A 22,519-nucleotide genomic window follows, 5' to 3' on the forward strand; every position below is an offset into this window, starting at 1 on the left:
GACAGATACAGCTCCCGCTCCGGGGCCTGCACTCGTCTGTGCCCTCTGTACACACATCAGTCACATAATTTAAAAAATCTTAAAATGCATTTGATGGTGCCCAGTAAGTGAAATTTTCTGACGCAAAGGACTTTCCTCCTATCAGTAGCCGTCCTTAGTTTGTCAAAATAGATACGGAGGTAACGGTGCTGGGTGGGTAAGAAGACCACTCCACCAGTGATTCTAAAAAGATGTAAATGTGATGTACACGGGTTTGCCACCTTTCTAATAAACCCGTGCAGTGACGTGAACACATCTCTGAAATCAAATCTCCGCTTTTCCCTCTCCAGGTGTGACTGTCAGCACTGCACATGTTAGTTCTGGATAGCTATTCCCCTCCACCACCACCACCATGGCAGTACTTCCATGTGAACCCTTGACAGAAAGAAACTAGAACTTCCGTTGCCAGGCCATTGCCAGTCAGGTTCATTCCATTAGGAAAACATTGGGCATAAGTCCATGAGTGATTATTTAGAGCAAGGATTTTGGTTTTCTTAAATCAAATTATGATTGTTTGACGTCTTTCTTTGCTTTGGTTTTTGAGGGGAACTCTATTCGGTTTTCAAATTTTTATTTTTATGTGTATGGGTTTATGTGTGCACTATGTGTATACAGTGCCTGTGAATGCCAAAGAGAATAGATCCCCTGGAACTGGAATTGCATGGTGCTGTGAACTGAACCCAGGACCTCTGGAAGAGAAGCCAGTGCTCTGAACTGCTGAGCCATCTCTCCAATCCCTTATTTAGCTTATAATTGGATATGATATAGAGTGTATACTGTGCTTAGCATAGTTGAAAATATTCTCAGTAAAGATGCATATCTGTACCAATAGGTGGAAGGACTGTTTACTCATATTTATGCCCTGTTTTGTTTTTTTAAGTCCACATGGTCCTAGTTTTGTTGTTGGAAAAACAGAAAGTAAAGGATTAAGGAAGATTAGTGCTGATGCTCAGAAATAAAATCCCTCCAAATCTAAATGCTGCTAAAGCAATATTAGCAAAACTGCTTGGGGTTGCATGGAGCCTCGGTACCTGTGAAGTGAAGGGTGGTGGCTGTTTGGAATCTGTGTCATGCAGTGCTGAGGTAGTCCAGGAGGTGGGGGCTTTTGTTAGTGAGGCACTGACTCTTATCTGAAAGTGACCCAGATAATCATTGCTAGCGAGAGCCTCTGCCTGCTCCACAGTGTCCTGAAAGGCAGGAGAATCTGCTGCAAGGATCTGTGCTAGGGCTTAGTAAGGGTAAGAGCAGCATCAATATAGCTACTGCATTAAGTCAGATGTATGGTCAGAGCGTCTCATCGTATTATTCCTGGCTCCTTAAAAGGGAGGTGGCCATGAGGTAGAGCACTGGGCTTTTGTTGAGACCCTCCCCCCAGGTTGATTTTCTTTTTTATTATGTTTATTATGGGATGGAACATGCCACAGTAAAGGTAAGAAAACCATTTGCAGGAATCGGTTCTCTCTTTCCACCAGCAAATTCTGGGGCTTGAATTCAGAGTGTCAGGTTTGGTGGCAAGTGTTTTACCCATGAGCCATCTTGGCAGACCAGGCATTCTATTCAAAACAGGCATGGTATTTCACTGATAGCGGGAAGAAGTCCCCGCCCCTTGAGATTAAAGGCACTGCTGTTCTAGTAACAGCGCATTTTTAACATTCTGAAGCTGAGAGGCACATAGTTGGCACCTATCTTAGTTCAGGGAGTGGTCGTCTTCGGTGACTGGGAAGTTATTTCCCTGTCTCATGTGTAAGGTATTTGTAAGTCAAATACTATACTTTTATTAATGCCATTGTATTGAAATCTGGGACGTGAAGATTATTATGTTCATCAGTGGTGGTGGTGGATGGTGATTGTGGTCTATATTTCTATTCTGTGGAGTAACGGGAAAGGTTTTAATAAGATCAGCATGTGGGGGATGTGGATGGTGGAGGGGGAGTAGGAATATTGAAGGTGTTTTCTTAACACCATTTTCTTTTTTGAATTTCTAGTCTTTATAACCTGGCTTCACTGGAACTGAGAGAGAATCTTCTCACGTATCTTCCTGAGTGAGTCTCTGGGGAAAAGAAGAGGGCATTTTGTGCAGAGTGACTCGCAGAATAGTTTCCTGAGCAGTGCTTCCTACCACATCCAAATGAACCTTGCTTTTGGAAACTAGTCCGAGAAAGGAAGTGTGTTTCTCTGTGTGCTATGGCCTCTCTGAGCATTCTTGTTGTTGGTTATTTCAACAGCTCTCTCACCCAGCTAAGGAGACTGGAAGAACTTGATTTAGGAAACAATGAAATCTATAATTTGGTAAGTGTGTATCTGAGAGATTTGATGTTTCTCTGCCCTTATGATCTCAAGTGATTTTTGAGTTCAGTAGGGATGTCTTTCTTCAGGTACAACTAGGAAACCTGGGAAATGAGTTTCTGTTCACAATGGTGGAGAAATATGGTTTGAGGGAGTCAGGACTAGCGGTCTGACCATGAGGCGCCGTGTTTGCTTTCTAGGGAGGAGGTTGGGGCAGTTTTAGGGACAGAGTCTTGACATGAGACAAATAGCAGCCAAGCCTGCTGTGGTACCCTTTTCCCATTTGATAATTCTTTCTCTCATGATGGAAGATGGAGGTCTGGGGCCTTGTCACTACAATGTCACCTTTTGTTTCAGCCAGAATCAATTGGGGCGCTCCTACATCTGAAGGATCTCTGGTTGGATGGAAATCAACTGTCTGAATTACCTCAGGTAATTCATAGTGAGTCTCACAAAATGTGCCGCAACAGCAGTAAACTGTGTCTTCCCTGCTTCATGGGACTTCCCAGAAGACCCCAAAGATAAGAAAATGAAAGAATGAAATTTGTGTCCTGACCATAATGACACATGCATGGGCAGGCAGCCCATATATGGTGATTCTGTTGAACTTGTTCATAATAAATTTCATGGTCTAAGTTGATGAGGATGACTGACCAGGTCTCTTTCTCAAGAGGGCACAGATCTCATTACAGATGGTTTTGAGCTACCATGTGGTTGGTGGGAATTGATCTCAGGACCTCTGGAAGAACAGGCAATGTTTTAACCACTGAGCCATCTCATTGTTGAAAAAAAACACATCTGCAAAAAAGCCATGAGCTTTCACCATTGTACCGTGTCACAGGGAGACTGGAAACCCAGCCTGCCATCTTTATAGATGCCAAAGTCTGTACTTCATCTATTCTTCCTACCCAGTGTAGTTTACTCTGTGCCATTAGATCTGTGGATGATAAAGACCATAATTGAGACACTATATATCTCTGCTACTTTGCTGCTGTGCCCAAGTGCTTTAGGGTATTTTTTTTTCACTATGTTTTCCCCCCTGTGGTAGTTAATGTAAAATAATATTAAGAGCTCCCCCTGTTCCCCATTGCACTCACGGTTTGAGCTGGGTGCCATGATGTTTAGTCTTTTCTCTGCTGTCATCAAATGAGACCCATGTTCTAAATGAAATGGGCCACTTCATTCTTCAGAGTGGAGTCTAGCAGACAGGTCTCGTTTCAGATGAACCCCAGCACCACAGCCATGTCTTGTTCCCTCCTTTTCTCTGCCACGTAGTCTGAATCTTGAGAGTTCACAGGCCATGCCTTTCATGTTGTGGATGATCGCATTTTAAAATAGTTTGCGTGCTGCCTGCTTGATGGTGGCCCACGGCTGTGAGCTGTGGGTGGGAGCGACAGTGAGAGGCCAGGAACTCTGACACTAGACGGACGCACTCAACTAGACTTGTCGTTGTTCTGTGATAGCCCTGAGGTTAATCATGATGTCTCTTAATGACTAATGGAGCTGAGAAACTAATGAGACTCTACTTCTGAAATTTGGGCTGCCTTTGACTGATACTGAGATTTCACTGGGACGTGTGTGAGATCCTTGCCGGATGGGGAGAATACTGTGGAGGACCAGGAGTGTAATAAATACTGACCATGTGGTATTAAAAGGGGAGAGCACATGTCTGAGCAATGTGTATAAATGACTGTGTGACATGTGGCATTGTAGCCACAGAAATGGGATCACCATTGAATTACTCTTTAAGTGCTTATTTCAAAATCCCGTTTGCTTCTAGTATCAAGTTCTACTAAACCTCTCCTTTAGGCTCTATTTATCATAAAAAATAGTTTGTCATTTTCATTGGAAAGAGTGTAGATATGTGCTAAAGTAACATGCTTAGAACTGAGGCCTTAAATTATTTTATGTTATTTTTGTATTTTATGTGTGAGTGCTTTGCTGGCACATGTGTCTGTCCACCACACTTGTGTAGTGCTATCCGGAGACTTGAAGAGGGTGTGGGGTCCCTTGGGTCTGGCCTTACAGATGGTTATATGATTCCCATGTGGGTGCTGGGGGTTGAACCCAGGTCTTCTAGCAGAGTAGTCAGTGTTCCTAATCACCGAGCTATCTCTCCAGCCCCAGAAATGAGGAGTTTTTGGTTTGGTTTGGTTTTTTTTTTTTTTTGACACAGGGTTTATCTGTTTAACAATTCTGGCCATTCTGGAACTCACTCTGTAGACCAGGCTGGCCTTAAACTCACAGAGATCTGCTCTCCTCTGCCTCCCAAAGAACTGAGGATTTTTAAAGACAGTTTTTCATATATATGATGTATGATATTATATGATATATATCATATATATAATGTATTTTGATCATATCTATCCTCCACTCCCTTCCTCCGACTCCCCTCACTCTGTTCCATCTCCTCCCAACTTCATGTCATCTTTATTTTCCTTCTATTTTAGACCCACCAAGTCCAGTTAGTACTGCCCGTATACACACATGGGTATCGGCCCACCTACCATGGGCCGTGCCCTTAAAGAAAAAGAACTTTCCTTTCTCCTTCAGCCATCACTGAACTGCTCACTTGGGGAGGGGGTGAGGCTTTGTGAGCCCCTACTCAATCTGTGCTCCAGTTGTAACCTGCTTGATCGTGTGCAGATGCCCCTATGTGGTGTGAGGTCACGCGTGGAACGGTCACATCATGTCCAGCGTTCCACAGCATCCGTCCTGGTCTTCCAACTTTCGCGTTCTTTATGCTGCTGTTTCTGTGATGCAGACCTGGGTTTGATGGTGAAAATCTAGAGCAAATTCCTTTGTGCTGTGCTGTGCCAGATTCAAGCATGTGTTTCTCTTTCCGTGCCATGAACACAGGAAATAGGGAATCTGAAGAGCCTGCTCTGCTTAGATGTCTCTGAAAACAGGTTGGAAAGACTTCCTGAAGAAATCAGTGGCCTGACCTCGCTAACAGACTTAATCATTTCCCAGAACTTACTGGAAACAGTTCCCGATGGCATTGGTAAGTATTGAAACGTAGCTGACATAGGGTTCCACCTGCTGTCGCCTTGAGCGTTGCTCGTTGTTTAGGGCTGGGAATGGGACTTCCCGTTGCTTGTTTTTATAAGGAAGGCAAGGGATAGTTAATGCAGTTTCAGCTACGCCAGTCCATCCTGGTGATACCTGTGATATTGTTACTTTCAAGTGTTGATTCATGTCTACGTTATCTGAGCCCCATAATTATAAAAGTGACTTAGTCACGATTAGAGGACAAATGAGCAGTCCCTAGGACAGTTCATAACAGAATCCTAAACAGTCCATGAGACTGTAACTCAGACATCACTAGAACTTAGGTCTTTACTGGGCTCCATCCTCTTGATATGAGCGCACTGGGAAGGTGCTTTTAAAGGGGACGTGATAGAGCTGAGCCATCTGTAATGTGCTAGGGGAGATCTTTTAACCTTCCTGTTGGCAGAGGTCGCTTTAGCCACACAGAATCTGTGTTAATTACATCACTGCTTGGTCTTTTGCTTAAGCGTCTTCCTAGCTAGCTCTTATATCTTAAATTAACCCATTTATATTTTACAATGAAGCTCATGGCCTACCAGCAAGGTTCCAACTGGCAGCTCCATGGCTTCTTCCTGACTCTGCCTTCTTTCTTCCAGCATTCAGTTTAGTTTTCCCACCTAGCTCTACTCTGCCCTATCACAGGCCAAAGCAGTTTCTTTATTTATTAATAAAAAAAGCAGCACATGTACAGAAGGACCTCCCCACATCACCTCTTGCTTTTTCCTTTTTTCTCCTTCCTTTCTTCCCTCCCTCCCTCTTTCCCTCCCTCCCTCCTTCCCTTTTTTCTTCCCTCCCTCCCTCCTTCCTTCGTTCCTTTCTTTTACTTTTTTTTGACAAAGAGTTCCCCTATGTAGCCTTGGCTGTCCTGGAACTTGCTCTGTAGGCAAAACTGGGCTTAAACTCACAGAACTCCTCCTGCCTTTACCTCCCAATTTCTGGGATTAAAGGCCTGCACTGCCCAACCTTACCCGCTCCATTTCCTTTCTTAGAAAGGAGCTTAGACCAGGGTGAGAATTTAGTATAGAATGTGATGGAACAAGTGTTGTTATTTAAGCTGTGAAAAATGTTTTATCTTATCTTCTTTCTCATTATTCAAGGGCCTGAACTTGTTTTTATTTAAATAGGGGTTTTTGTAATGTTTTCCTTGTATGCATTGCTAATCCTGTAAGAGAGAGAAATGTCTGTTAATGTGCTTTTTTGGTTGTTCAGAAATTTTGAAAGCGGAACCAAATCAATGTATGTTTATTTGTTTTGCACAACTGTTTAAAATGTTAATTATTAGATATTTGCTAATAATTATTTTATATATAATGCACAGAGATAGAGAGTGGGGCGGGGCGGGGGAGAGGGAGAGAGGGAGAAAGAGTACACGCAGGGACTGGTAGCTCTATCATAGCAAGGGCCTGTAGGGATCCACTGGGGACTTAGTACCTTACTGATTATGATACACAGTGAGCGAAGGAATGGCCAGTCCTCCCTTGCCCCATGCCTCTGCCCAAGGCTGTAGAGTTCTTCCTTCACTTCTCTTTCCCCAGCTTCATGTTTCTCTCTGTGTGGAGGTGATCTTCTCATTTAATGTGATGGTGTCCTTGCTAGGATCTCACAATAACAGACATTGGTGATAATGAAGGGTGCCTTCACTGTTTATTTCCCTGACTTCAGCTGGAAGGAAGAATTCGAATGACTTAGGTTTACTTTTTGTCCCTGGGGACTTGGAGGTGGCCATTAGACTCATTCTTCTTTCTCCTTGCCCTGTGGGTGTCTGTCAAGACTTCCTGTTGAGAAGCTCTGGAGTTTCTACCTTTTTCTGCATGCACAGCTACTCCTGCGAGGGTCTTCACAGAGTCACTGCGTTCTCGCTGACAAGTCAGCTCTTCCAGCCTTGGGGCGGGGTCAGACGCGCTTCTCTCAAATCCTCTCTTACAAGTGCATCGGTAGCTGTTTGTCCTTCATGAAATTCTCTGGCTTTCACAGTCTTTTTAGTTAGCCCTTTCAAATAATTTGTTTCTAATTACTGACTTTCTGATGTGCTGAACAAATTGCTCTTTGCACTCAACCTTCAGTGATCTAAATGAGAGTGGTACAGTTTGAGTTTGAAAAGCTGGTTGAAGAGAAAATAAGTAATTATTTAAAACAAAAAAGAACAGCAGCTAGGCAAAAACAACCAAGTGGTGATTAGGCAAAGAATCACAACTAATGAGTTTAAATGACACTTTTGTAGGAAAACTAAAGAAACTGTCAATCTTGAAGCTCGATCAGAACAGACTCACACAGTTGCCTGAAGCAGTTGGGGATTGTGAAAATCTCACGGAATTGGTTCTTACAGAAAACCGTCTCCTGGTGAGTGCCTGGTGTGGGGATGAGTTCTCTGCCATAGGAAGGTGTGGCCTGAAGACCAGCTTGCTCCACACCCAGAGCCTTGCACTGCACTCCCACCTCAGCCTGCCTGTGACAGGCTATGTCCTGGGTGTGTTAGCGCACCCGAAGGAATGGGAAGGGTCTGGGGGGATGGATGCTTAGACTGCTGTGTTCTGAGATGGAGGATGGCATCTGAAAACTTTGAACAAGCCCACTGCCATCTCTACCCTAAAACCAAGGACTGAAGGCAGCTGCCCAGACTAGACTCGCTCTTTGACCAAGCTTCCTCTCGCCACCAGGGTCAGGAGTGCACGCACGAGGCTGGGTCAGCATGGTGGCAGCTGGTCTCTCCGTCTGCCCCCTCCTGCCCTTCCCTTTGTTTCCTAGGTCAGGCCCACTGTCTTCTCCTCTACTGTGGTCAGCATGGTGGCAGCTGGTCTCTCCTTCTGCCCCCTCCTGCCCTTCCCTTTGTTTCCTAGGTCAGGCCCACTGCCATTGCCTTCTCCTCTACTGTGGTCAGCATGGTGGCAGCTGGTCCCTCCTGTCTGCCCCCTCCTGCCCTTCCCTTTGTTTCCTAGGTCAGGCCCACTGTCCGTTGCCTTCTCTACTGTGGTTGTCTTGTACGTGCTTTGTTAAGAGGCGGCTGCTTGGCTCTCTCTCCGCTCTCTTCTTTACAGCCCACATTTCCTCCTTTCCCTCCTCTTTCTTCTCCTTGCTCATGTGTTACTAAGTGAAGTAGTATCCTCTGGGTACAGTGAGAGACAGCCTACGAAGAGCAAAGTCTTAGACGCGGTGGGTCCCTGCAGTGTCCTTCCGCAGATGGCCTTCCTCTGGCAGGCATACGGAAGTTCCCAGATCGTCCAGTCTTAGCGGAGCTTTAGGCTTACAAATAGAAGCCATACTGGTTACAACTCTAGTCCCCCTCAGATTCTGTGTGGTGTTGGAGAGCCACCGTCCACCTGTGGTTGTCTGGTGTGCTGGAAGGACACACATAAACCCTGAGGGTGCAGATACACACTTGTTGAGTGGAAGAATATTACTGCCTCATCTCCACCTTTGATTTAATTTCTTTCAAACATACTATCATATCAACAGAACTTAGAATATGTCATTGCATTTCCCCAGGTGACCATTAAAGGCATCTGATATTCATCTAACATTTTCTTTTGATACTCTTGTAAAAAAAAAATAAGTCCCTGTAAATAATTGCTTCTTCTGTTGACTTATGTTTTTAAAATTGTGATAAGTTAATAACAAATGTATTATTTTAATAGACTTTACCTAAGAGCATTGGAAAACTTAAGAAGTTGAGCAACTTGAATGCAGACAGAAATAAACTGGTGTCTTTACCAAAAGAGGTATGTGCTGCTAAAGAAATAACATGGTAATAATGGTTATACATAAGGGATCAAAAATGTTCATTAGTGGTGTTTTTTCATCTTTAAAAGACGTGTGGTGCATTTTGACATGAACCTGGCCAGAGGAGTGCATCCAAGGATGCCTGTCAGTTACATGACAGAGACTTGAGAAAGGTACATTGACAGGATTTTAAACAGAAAAGAGAGAGAGAGATTGATGTTTGGATAAAGAGAATGACTATGACAGAAGTAGATAATTGGGAACTTGACAGAGAATATGGATGATTTGGGGTTTAACTGCTGCATTTAACCATAAACCATTATCGTGCTTATAAAAGTGGACCATTAGGCAACCCTGTTTCTTGGAAGAGATTCAGGTCCTGTTAATGTCTAGGCTGGGAATCCTTTACAAAGGCAGGAGGCTGCCTTCTCCACCACTGCCCCCACCCCGCTCCACTCCCCGTCTCTCTTCCTCCTCTCCCACTGGTGAAAAGAGACAACCGCTTTCTGTTGTGGCGAGTGACTCGGCTTCTTCAGAGGCTTCTAGGTCTACCAGAGGAGGTGGAAATGCAGAGAGAACGCACAGTGAAGGGGAGCATGGGGGTGTCTAGTGTCCTTTTGGAAGACTTATTGTTCACTGTGTTCTGGGAACTGGGGGCACTGTACTGGAAAGAGTAAGACTGGTCTTGCCTTTTTGTTCTTAATATTCGTCACATAGCCAAAAGCTGAGTTTATAGTCCTTTCCTTTCCCTTTATCGCATAGCTGTTGCTGAAGACTTCCTGTTGGTTGGGTCCTCGTAGAAAAAGCCTCTTCCCTCCACATTGTCATTGGCCAACTTAGCTTTGTTCAAATTTCTCTGCTCTGACCCTTCGCCGTCTGTCTTGGAATAATTTCAAAGTTGGTATCTAACGATCTAGAACTTGAAGGTCACTTAACAGGGTGTGCGGGCTGCTTCTTTCCCTTCTCAGCTTGGTTCTCTGCTCACAGTGCCCAGTCTCTTCTGGGTAAGTTGAATAACCTCCCTGAGTGGAAGCAAGAGGAAACAGATTAAAAACATGGCACACTTATAATCAGACATACTCTTGATATGAGCCATCATATCTAAGCGAAACCATCTCCAACTGAATGACTCAAATCTACATCGCAGCCAAATTTGGGACAACTAAGATTCTGCTAATCAAAACATTTTGCTTCTAATCCGTAAGCAGTAAACCAAAACACAGCTGATACTGTGACACTGATTTTTCCGCTTGTGGAATAGCACTTGTGCATGGGGAATGGATTGGATGCAGAGTCAGTACAGGGAGATTTGTCGCTTTTTTCCTTAGTGCCCAGTGTGGCCTGTGGTGCCTCTGTGTGGCTCCACCCGCTCAGTCTTTGAAGTCGTGCTGGCCTCCTCAGTTCACAGCACAGAAACTGAGGGCAGCCAGTCTTTAGCTCTAAAATGGCGCTCCTAGTCTCTAATCCCTGTGACTGGACTGTAAACACAGGGCAACACAAGGGGCTCAGATTCAGCTCGGCCTTTTCATGTGTCCTGAAGATTGTACAGAACCTTGATTCGGTAAAGAAAGGTCAAGTGACCTTTGGTCTCGCATGCTAGAAAATCGGTATAGCAGAGGGGTATTTTGGGGCAAATGCCAAGGAGAGCACGTTGAAGTTTAATAACAACATTCTCCCGTCATCTCTGGATGGCTCTTGAATTCTTTTTTTTTCCAGGGAGACATTTTAGGGGAAAAAAATCTTACAAATTTATTATTATGAAACAGCAACTGTCATTTTAACAGTGAGCTGTCTTTGATATTTTTAAAAATTGAGTGTCCAGAAGTGTTTTGCTTATAGCCTACTGCAAAACTCTTCTTAGCTTTAAAGCGTTTGCGCTGTCACGTTCTCTGTTTTCTGGGAAACTGTGATTGATTTCCTGGCGTTAGAGTTGTGTAAGTGGATAAAACAGATACTTTTTTCTTCAGTGTCTTGATAAAGCAGAAACGTTTTGATTTTCAGGAGTGAGATATTTCTAGATTACCTTCAGCCCTAACCTTACACACCCAAATCCCAGGATAAAAAACTCATTAAGTATATGTCTCTGCCATGGATCTCAGTTTGGTACCTAGCAGAAAGAGTATGACTGCTTGTCTCATTGGGACTGATCAACTAAACCACAAAGTGTGTCCCCGTCACGTGTCAGTCACAGTGTGTACACTTAGTGTAGTCTGCCCTGGGAGGTCTGTGTGTGAACACCAGCTTTATCTCCTTGCTTGACACCACTTGATCAACTCTTACACTTTCTTGGGGTCTTTCCATTGAAAAATGTGTTACCTTTTTTTCTTGATCAATTAAGTTGTATATATGGCATCTCTAAGCTAAGACAGGAAGTTAGCAATTTTTATGTCCCAAGTCCATAGTTGTCTAATTGCTGTTGGTTGCTGCGTCTCCAGTTTTTCCAACACCGTGTCTCTGTCATTGTAGTCGATGGTATTGTATATCGTCAGTCTCACGGCACAGCTCCTTGCTCCAGCCGCATGAATTTCCGTCTACTTTCCCAAATGACTGAGGGGAAGGTGTTTGTCTGTTGGGGTCACAGTAGAGGATTCTGTTTGTGTTTTGTGGTGTCATTTGTAGTGAACATTTGGAAGTCAATGAATGTCTCTTGTTTTCTTAATTGTTAGCTGCTTGGAATTTTAGAAAAGTCAGGTAAACTTGTCATCTTGTAAGTATTGTTCTGACTACAGTTACATCTCTAACTCCCGTTTTGCTTCATTAGTGCATGAAGATTCAAACTGGCTGACTGCTCTGTGTTGTTCATCGTTGTAAACTATGGACATTTTCTCTATAAATAAATGTAATAACTGCATGGCGTGGACTCTATTGATAATGTGTTCCTCACATTTGTTCAGATTATTATTTCACAAAAGAATGCTTTTCTGTGACTTACACTGTAAGTTATTCAGACATTCTGAAAGGCATCTTTTGCTGCCTCATCTCCTTCCCTGCATTGTGCTGTCAGCATGATCCTAGCTTGTGGTGGCAAGGCTCATCCGGACACATCTGCGCCACTGGCATGCTTCTGAGCGCCCAGCCACTTGTGTGTTTTCTTTCACTCTGTTGCTTAAGTTTATGTACTTCCGGGAAAGGGGAGAAGTTAAGGGGATGAAAGTGTGGGAGTGTGGTTTGTAGATAGGCAGGGAGCCGGCGTGTGACCGTGGGGCTGATGAAAGAAGGCAATGCCTTCAGTAGTCCCCAGCCAAATGCTTCCTTGAAACACCTTCTGGCTAAAAAAACTTGAGCATATGGCCAAGTTTAGAATACAGAGGAGATTTTTGCTTGTTATTTTTGTGTGTATTGGATCAAAATAAGAAAGGTACCCCAACTAATCACACCTGTTTGGTCAAATGGGATAAGGTAGAATTTGTAGAAATATATATATATAATTTAGGCACTGTGCAAATATTAATTCTCTGTAAATATTCTGATATTCAGAAATGTTTATGATGTTAGATTACTTATTTCACAGATAGCTTTTTGCCTTATACTTTAAATTTGTTTTGTTCTAAGTTGCCCTTGCATTTTAAAATTATTGATAATATAAATAAAATATAATATACAACCTATACATACTAGAATAAGATACAGGTGACCATGAGATCTGAAAACTGTGAATGCATTCCTAAATTTGAAACAAGAAATAATCAAGAAAGAGTTAACAGGGCTCAAGAGATGGTCCAGTCAATAAAGTGCCTGCCACACAAGTATGAGGACCTGAGTTCAGTCCCTGGAGATTCTTGTAAGAAAAACGATGCATGAAACCCCAGCCCTGGGAGACGGAGACTGTGGGTCCCTGAGGCTTCCTGGCCTGCTTGCTTAGCCTAACGAGGGAGATCCAGGCAAGCGAGAAGCTGTGTATCTACAAAATAGGAGATGGGACTTGAGAAAGGATGAAGGTTACCCCCCCCCCCCCCGAGCTCCAGATGCTCATTAGATTCACAGGAATGCAAGCACAAAACAGTTGATGATTGTGGTGGTTTTGTCTACCTGAAAGATTCCTTGTCTGAAAGGGGATAAAAACTATTTAGGTAGGAAGACATTCAATTTCAAATGAAAAAAAAAATCTTAACTATTATCAGAAAGTTCTTCATGTTGCTGAGCAAACGTGTCTGTCATGGTAAAGTAAACAAAACCAAAAACAAGTGGTACCCAGAATGGGAGAGCACTGGGAAAATTAGCTCCATTGGTTTTCACAGACGTGTGAAGACATTTTAATCTATCAGAATTTTAAGATTTTAAGTGAAACACCAAATGTTGACAAATACTGCAGACAAGTACCTATTTTTGTATAAGTATCAATCACTAGTGCTGTCATGGGAGAGACTGTTGATATTAAAGACTTAAAAACATACCTTTTGTTCTTCTGTTTCTAGAAATTACATTTGTGAGGTAAAGACAAATCAGTATCACCATGACCAGACTAGTGCTTGGGAGAAGCAAAGAAGTGTTGGCATTAACTAGCAACATCAACCTTGGATGTTTATTAAATCCTTTGTTATATAAACAGTGAGGGAAATATTGTGTGGCCAGTAAAATCCTTGAGAAATATTATGGCATTAGAACATGTTCTTATGTTCTATACGCTAAAAATCATAGTGTCTTGTTATATATGTGGTCTAATAATTTGAGGAATCCCCATACCATATCATTCTGAAAATGTTCATGAAGTGGGGAATATTTGTATAATACAGCACAGGCTCTGGAAAGGACTCTAAAATTATGTATATTTGTTCGGCTTATATTTCAGGCCAGATTTTGTTTTCTTGTAAGTTTTCCTTTTTGCTGGTAAAATGTGGGTTCTATTCTGCTACCAGTATTGACAGGGCAATACTGAGAAAGCAGTCTGCTAGTTGCAGGCAGCCGTTTGCAAAGTGGAATGCAAGCAGCATGGGTGGCCGCCGTAGGCTTCCTCACTGGATCATCAGTCTGGTTAGCACCTCCATGTCACTCTGTAAGAATCCACCCTTTTCTCAACCTGTGGGCTGCAACCCCATGGCTCTGTCGAACGGCCCTTCACAGGGGGTCGCCTAAGACAGTCAGAAAGTAAAGATATTTACATTATGATCCATAACAGTGGCAACATGATAGTTATGAAGTAGCAACGAAAATAATTTTATGGTTGGGGGTGGTCCTGGCAGCCTGAGGAGCTGTGTTAAAGGGTCACAGTGTTAGGAAGGTTAAGAACCACTGCTTCAAAGGTTTCCATGGTGATCTCCAGGCCCTTCCTAGGCCAACTCAATGGCAGACAGTTAAATATAGGATCATTTTGAATTAACATAGACACAAAAGGGCTAAACTTGGGTTTCCTGCAACATTCTTTAGTTTTTAGAGACTCTAAATCCAAACCCTTGTATTCTTGGAAGGTGTTATTAGTGGTTTAAGAGAGGTTTAAAATACCAGCTTCCTACATAACTGGTAATAGGTTATTTAAACAGTGACTCTGCTTCCCAGAACTGCTAAGTGATAGTAGACATTTGATCCTGTTGACCGCCAGGGAACCTTCAGATTCTGCCCGTGAAACCAAAAGTGAGATCAGAGTACAAACAAATGATTCGGTTAGCATGATAGTGGGCTCATGTCACCCCTTCACGGGTTTTTATATAAAAGGGTATTGGGATATACAGTCAGGCAGTTTGTAAGATGTCCAGGGGAGCACACTCGTGTTTGGCAGGTGCATGAGCGATGGAGGGAGGGTAGGTAAGAATGGAGCTCCTTTTGTATCCATGTACAAATAAGCAGTAATCTCATCTTATGGCCTTAAGGATTTTCAAGAGCCATTTTGTCCTGTTAGAATTCATGATTATGAAAGAAATTTAGATGACAGTTTATCATAATGACCAGAGGTCCAGCCAGTTTGAATTAATGGTAAGGATTTTAAAAACAGAAAGAAAAATGGTGTTTCTATAAGAAGTAATGATGAAAAAAATACAGTGAATAAACTAACTTTACTGGGACAGGAAACTTGAATTCTGAGACCTGAAAGGGGCAGCCTATTGGGGTGCTCTCTGTGTGATGTTTTATAATATTAATATTTCACATCTGTTTTGGTTGAACTTTGCAGTTAAATAAAGTAATTGGATATCCTAATATTTTTAGAAGAAGAAATAAAAGGATAATGCAAGAAATTAACTATGTAACAATTTTGTAAAGACATATCATGCTCCTAGGGTGCTACATGTATTTAGTATACATGTAAGAGAAACAGGGCAGGATATATATTCATACAGCCTTGAGGAGTCACAACTCTTGCTCCAGTGAGAGGCCTAGGGTATCCTTTCCTGTGTGTCCGGAGACATCAATGGGTCCCTTCATGAGCTTCTTCTGCTCCGGATGGCAAAGGCCAGAAGAATGCAGGGCTTTGTGGAGTCCTGGAGAAGGTCGTGTCTGAGACCAAGTTATTTTTTCCTTCCCTTTGGTTCAGCTTTTCCGACTCAATAATCCATGGCCAGTTTGTCCAGCAAAGTCTTGAATTAGTGTCTTGAAGACTACACTAGGAAGTTTAGCTACCCTGGAACAGACTTGGATGTGGACTCAGCTCTCAGTGTAATGTGATTGTTAACAGCAAACCATGACTGAGACATATGTATCTATCTACCAGTGTTTGCTGAGATGTTACTGGTTTTGCATTCCTCAAGGGAAAGTGATTTTTGCCAGATTATTTTATGAGCAACCAAAGCTATCAAAATCTATTTAGAGACAATTCATGTATAATCTTATCAGGTTCCTCCCTCCCGTTCTGAACCCTGGAATATTGAAAACACTGGAATTATAGGGCAGGTGTTGAACTGTGTGTATTGGTGTCAGCATTACCTCTGGCCTAGTATTTTGAAGTAGAATTGTTTAATTCCCTTATAACTAGATAATACTTCCTGGACCTTTGTAGTTTAGTTCGCATTTTACCAGTGCAGCTGCATTAGATATCAGCAATGAAAAGTAATATTTTTCAGAACAACAGTTTGAACTGTACTAAGCGTTTTCTTTATTCAATTTAGAATGTGTTCAACATTTTGTATAATTATATATGCTCATCAGTGAAATTTAAAATCATACGGCCTATTTTATGCATCTTTTTCATGCTGTTGGCAAAATATCCTGCCCCGCCCCTCCTCAAAATGGAGAAGAGAGCAGATGTTTTTCTTTCCCACTGTAGATTGGCGGGTGCTGCAATCTGACCGTGTTCTGCGTGCGGGACAACAGACTGACTCGAATACCTGCAGAGGTGTCACAGGCCATGGAGCTTCACGTCCTCGATGTGGCAGGGAACAGGTAAGAGGGCTTTGCTGGAGAGAAACTGATATGTAGCCCCACTCTTTGCGGTGTATCTCTTTGTGTGGCCTGGCCACATCTCAGGAGCAGTATACTGCTTAACTGAAGAACCGGAGGATTGAAGAATTCTTGATGGGGACCCAACTACTAGAGCTCAGCCTAAACTTAGGCTGCTTCAGAGCAGTGTGTTTCCTAGGTGATAATACATCTGAAAGACTAGACAGTGGACTGGAGACTTTGCCTCAGTTTCTCTAGCTGCTTTCATTAGTCACAGTGAGTCTTAAGAGATTCTTTGTCTGCAAAATCAGTTTGAATCAATTTGATTTTTTTTTCTGGGGCGGGGCAGAGTTTTAGGATGTTGAAGCTAGGCTTGGGCCATCCTCCTGCCCCAGCCTTGCAGGAAGGCTCAGGCCAGAGTCATGTACTACCAAACCTGGCAGAATTTGAAGCATGGGTCTTGCTATTCAGTTCCAGTCATTTTCAACCTCCTGAATTTGTAAATAAAGTTGTGCATGTAGGGGCACGCTTATCAGGAGAGGCTCCATAACGTCAGAAGATCCAAGGGACTCAGAATCCAAACTGCAGTTCAAAGCAAATGGTGTCCCTATGACATGGCCACACTGTTCTGCACATTCCCAGCTCCCCATTGTGCCGATTTTGTGGCTTAGGATGCAGCCCGCTTTTCAAGCATTCTGAGGTTGTTGCAACACTCCAGATGCCACATGCTCCTTCTACCTGGGCCTGCACGAGCTGGCCTTTCTAGTTGGGACTCCCTTCTCTGACTCTGCCCTTACACCTCATCACCCCCTTTTCTTTTCTCTTGGGGTTTCCCTTTGGATCTTCCTAAAGAGCTTCCCTCCCTCCCCCCACGCAGTGATACCTGTTGGCACGTATGCGTGTGTCTCTTTGGAGCTTGATGTCATCTTAAGGCGGGTTCTGCCTCAGTGTCACCAAATCCCTTTTCCCGTCACAGCATCTAGCACATGGCGGGTGTCTGGTAAATACTAGACTGAAGACACATGCTAATAGCTTTGCAGAATGAGCAGCATGGTGTTGCAAGACGTGTTATAATCGCTTTTGAATGTGATAGGGATAGATAAGCAGTAATGTGTTGGAGACGGCTGATTTTACTTGGTAAAAGCCTGCAGGGTAAAGAGTGCTGGGGACTGACTCCCTCGTACTGATTAGCTGATCGCCAGGTCAGGCACAAGGCAGCAGAGCAGGACTCTTCATTCTTTGCAGTGGACCCCAGACAGCTGGGCTAAATAAGCTGTAATTGGAGGAGAGCTATGGCCTCGGGATGCGTACCTTCTTAAAGGCTAATCCTCTGGGGGAAATCTTGGTAGATTGAGACCATTAAGAGGTGCCTGGAAACTCAGGATTGATTTGGACTGAATGTCAATTTCTGCTAGCTGCTCACTGGAGCCTTTGTAGCTGGGAAGTACTGTTCTTCCCAACTTCCTTTCTGTAGTTCAGGAAACTCAGGAACTCTGGACAGTCCCTGGTCCTGGCCACACTGGGAAGCATGACTTTACATTCCTAATTCTTGAGGGGAAATAAGAGCCTGGCTTCTAAAATTGTCTGCTATGAGTAGGGAATCATTCTAGTTCTCAGAAGAAAGGAAAGTTAAATTTTTATTACGCTTGGATTGGGGTGGAGACCTTCATTTAAGAGGTTGAGGTACATAGTCGTCATCTGAGTCAGTTCAATGTGCCATTTTGTCCTTCCATATATATAAATTCATAACTAAATTCTCAGCCTTTAAAAATGTTTAATCACTACTTGTTTTAAAATTTCAGAATTGAAACTAGTAATAATATTAGCGTGTCAGTGTTGAAACTTGCAGAAATGTCGACCATGGGAGTTGACGGACAGTGCAGTGTCTGGCTCCCCTCTCAGACATATAATAGCGACGCTTGCCAGCGGGACTGCCTGCCCCTGTGCAGGAACTTGCCTGAGTAGACCTGATAGGATGTACTACCGCAAGGGTGACTCTAGAATACCATGTGAGAACTAGGAAGCCCTCTGTGGCAGTGCCGGGAAGTGTCCTATATCATCAGCTTCTCTGGGACCCAGGACAGAATTTCTTAACTCTTAATAAAGTTTCTGCCTAGAAATACTCACCAGGAACACACAGTAGGGTACTTGGAGCTCTTGCTTCAGTGTCACTAGTACACTGGAAACAGTGCCTGTCATTAGGGCAATAGGTTAGACTTTTGAGTTTTGTGTTGTGTGTATTTATATTTATATTTTATTATATGTATAATAAAACCATTTAAATCTTTAAAACTGGAATATTAAGTCATCAAAATAAGATTTTTTTCTGCATTCAGATGATGATGCACCATACTGAGTGAAAAAACAAGTATTGAATGGTATTGCACTCAAGTTTGGTTTTCCTGTTTTTTAAAACAAAACCAGAACTGAACTACAGCAAACTATTGATAGTAGCTCCCTGTCAGTAGAGGATGGTGGAGACTTGCGAGTACATGGGCTTGCCATTTGAGAGATTTGCTAATTTTTTTTTCCAAATGCTCTTGTCTGATATTTTATACACTTCAGATATTTTTTTGAAAACTGTTAAAAGTAGGAAATCCTACTTGGAAGCAAGAGATGAGATGTTAAAGTACAACAGTCCTCAGCCATTGGTTAACACTGCCCAGTAGGCACGCTGAGTTCCTAGATGCCTTTGACAAAGCGTGGAAGGCCTCTCAAGGCTGGGTTGGTCACAGTTGGCTTTGCTTCCTTCCCAGACCATCAGGTAAAACAGTAAACACCGGCTTCTTGTTTCTTGGAGTGTGGAGCTGACTAGAGAGCATAGAGATGAGCGCAAGTGAGACCATGGCCTCTTGCGCTGATTCTGTGATTCACGGGCACAGAGAAGGCACCAAATTAAGTTTCAAAGCGTACTTGCTCCTCTGGGAAGCTCGAGTACATTGATTCCGTTTCCTGCCAGCTGGTTTTCCTGAACGACCAGAGAGTGGGTGTGGCTGCAAGTGAGGGGACCACAGCAAGCCCCAAGAGGCTGCATGGTCTGGCCAGCAGAATGTGTGCAGAGCGTGTAGACTGTGTAGGCACAGGCACACTGCAGGTAACATCTCTGTGTCCAGAACCCCCGGGGACAGGCTGGGGTATGGTGTAGACTTAGTCAGCAGCACCCGCGTTGGAGCTGGCTGGCACTTGGGCATTCACAGTGTTTCAGACAGCTCGTTACTATGAGTTGCAGTACCATTACAAGGTCTGCTGTTGTAGAAGCTAGTCATTTATTTCAGCTTTTATCACCCACTTGGCATCCTTGGAAGCTGTTATTTGTTGGTGATATTTTTAGCCTCTCGTTTGCCTTTGCCAGTGCTCACTGGGAAGCTGGTGACGGCTCCGAGGCATGGGGAAGCAGATAGTCTGTTTCGTGCCAGTTCTCAAGTCTTGATTTTTTTTTTTTTTACCTCTTTGTGCGGTTGTGAACAAGACCAGCAGAGTTGCTGACTGTAACTTTCTTGAGCAACACTTGGAATTTTTAACATTTTAGAGGCTATTAGCTTAAGTCAGATTTTAAAAAGAATCAGTAAATATGCAAAACTTTTCATTCATATAATATAAAACTGTTTGCATACATGATGCTTGTGCTGTCTGTTCATGTCATTGCTGCTGAGAGTCAAACCCAGGACCTTGTACATGCTAGATAAGTGCTCTACCACTGAGCTGTGTCCTCCTTCCTATAGTGTATATTCATGTATGCATGTGTGTATGCATGTGTGTACGTATGTATGTATGCACATATCTCTATCACAGTGACTACCCTCCCCACATACACAAAATTTTAAACCTCCTGAGTTTGAATGTGCATCAACAGATTGGATATATATAGAGAAAGGACGGTAGGGTAGCACAGGGGATTTCACTTGCTGCCTTGCTTGAGGAACAGACAGAGCTTAGCCAGGAGAGGTGGAGAGGATGGCTACTTTCCCCAGATTCCTCAAATGTTCTTGTGTTGGTGTGAGCTCTTCATGGCAGGGAGATGAACATAACCTTCATTAGTGAAATATTGCCTTGTTCCTGTTGAGATAGAGGCCGCACCGAAAGCAACTTGGGGAAGAAAGTGTTTATTTTATCTCATACTTTCAAGTACCACCCTAGCACTGGGGGAAGCTGAGGCAGGAACCTGGAGGCAGGAACTGAGGCAGAAGCCATGGAGGAGGACTACTTATTCTTGCTACCCCATCTCACTTAGTTTGCTTTCTTATACATCCTAAGACCACCTGCCCAGGAGTGGCATCACCCACAATGATTTGGGTCCTTCCACACTAATCATTAATCAAGAAAATGCCCTGCAGACTTGCCTGCTTGGCAGTTTGGATGGAGGTCATTTCTTAATTGAGGTTCCTCTTCTCAGATAACTATAGCTTGTATTAAGTTGACTGAAAAACAAAACAAACAAAACCAAAACCAACCAGGACAATTGACCCCTTGTCAGCTTGACACACAAACACATTACTTCAACTGTAAAGGTTTCTTCCTTATTCAAAACCATAATTCATAATAATATCACAATATAAAACACAAACAACTTTAAAAGCCCCACAGTCTTTAAAAACTCAAGTGCTATAGAAGTTCAGTCTCTTTAAAATATTCCAAATCTCAACTGTGGGCTCCTGTAAAATTAAAAAAAAAAAAGCTCCACACTTTTTTTACTCCAAGAGGGAAACAAGAAACAGCAGAGCAGTCACATCAAATAGAAATAAAGCCAGGTTCAGAAACGTGCTCCGTGTCTGACGTCTGGGTCCAGAGGGAACTTCGTTTCTGCAGCTCTGTCATTTCCAGCAAACACAGCTTCTCTCATACGCTCAGGCCAAGTTCACCCCACAGCTGCTGCTGCCCTTAGAGGTTCGGTCCTAGCATCTCCAGTTGCTGCACCGTCAACGGTGGCCTCTGACTTCTCTTCAGGGAATCTGATTCTGCCACATGGTACACTCAGCTTTTCTCCATGACCTCGTCAATCCTGGGTGCTCCACTGTAACTGGAGCTATAGCTGTAGCTATACCTTCACCAATGGCCTCTGCTGGCCTCTGAAAGTGCCAGGCCTCAGCTCTTCTCCATGACCCCCCTATAGGTTCAAAGCTAGTACCACCCGCGAGACTCTTAGTACCAAGTTTAGCTGCCAGTGTGACACGCAGCCTTGGCCCCCTCTGGACCATGGGAAAATACTCCCAGAAGTTTTTACCTCAGTGAATGCTGGCCTTTTAATCAGTGTCTTCTGGCTAGTTTTATGTCAACTTGACACAAGCCAGAGTCATTCTGGAAGAAGGAACTGCAACCGAGGAGATGTCTCCATTAGATTGTTCTGTGAGAATGCCTGTAAAGTATTTCCATAATGATTGATGTGGGAGGGCCCAGGTCACTGGACAGTGCCACCCCTGGGGTGATAGTCCTGGGTGTAAAAGGAAGCAGGTTGAGCAAGCCAGTGAGCAGCACTCGTCCATCCTGCGTCAGCTCCTGCCTCCAGGCTTCTGCCTTGAGCTCCTATCCTGACTTCCTGGATGTTGAACTGTGATGTGGAAGTGTAGTCAAAATAAGCCCCTTCCCCCCCAAGTTGCTTTTGGCTCTGGTATTTTATCACAGCAGTAGAACCCAGACTAGGACGACAGTTAATTTCTCAGCTCCAGCTCACCAGTATCGATTGTTCCAGTAACACAGCGGTTTCACCTCAGTGGCACCGGTCATTTGTTAGTCATATCCAATTCTTCATCCCAAGCTGATCAGAACCACCTGTTCTTAATTCCCAATTCCCACCAAATGCTACAGGTAGTCTCTTTCCTCTCTGGAGCTCCCCAGGCCAGACCTCTGTTGTCTGCACTGTTTCAACATCGCTCTCTTCCAACCTTCACAGAACTATTCAGTATCACTCCCAGCCCAAAGTTCCAAACACTCCCACAGTCCTCCCCAAAACAACATGCTCATGCCTGTCACAGCAGCGAGCCATTATCCTGGCACCAGTTTCCATGTTAGTTATGTTCTTGTTGCTGTGATAGACACCTTCACCAAAAACAAGTTGGGGAGGAAAGGAATTATTTCAATTTACACTGTCAGATATCAAGTCCGCCACTTGTGGCTACTTTCATGA

At 43.5% G+C, this 22,519-nt stretch overlaps 1 protein-coding gene across 2 annotated transcripts in view; it reads left to right on the top strand.

Moving 5' to 3' along the window:
- Positions 1–22,519, top strand: part of Lrrc1 (leucine rich repeat containing 1) — a 117,369-nt gene that overhangs the window by 90,081 nt on the left and 4,769 nt on the right. For both annotated transcript variants that reach the window (XM_075965181.1, XM_075965182.1), the window contains exons 5-11: positions 2,025–2,081; positions 2,265–2,328; positions 2,683–2,757; positions 5,185–5,329; positions 7,598–7,716; positions 9,009–9,092; positions 16,286–16,401. In XM_075965181.1, the coding sequence (XP_075821296.1) occupies positions 2,025–2,081; positions 2,265–2,328; positions 2,683–2,757; positions 5,185–5,329; positions 7,598–7,716; positions 9,009–9,092; positions 16,286–16,401 (660 nt within the window). The remainder of the gene's footprint in view (positions 1–2,024; positions 2,082–2,264; positions 2,329–2,682; positions 2,758–5,184; positions 5,330–7,597; positions 7,717–9,008; positions 9,093–16,285; positions 16,402–22,519) is intronic.

The sequence above is a fragment of the Microtus pennsylvanicus genome, chromosome 3 (assembly GCF_037038515.1).
Source record: "Microtus pennsylvanicus isolate mMicPen1 chromosome 3, mMicPen1.hap1, whole genome shotgun sequence".
Lineage (NCBI taxonomy): Eukaryota > Metazoa > Chordata > Mammalia > Rodentia > Cricetidae > Microtus > Microtus pennsylvanicus.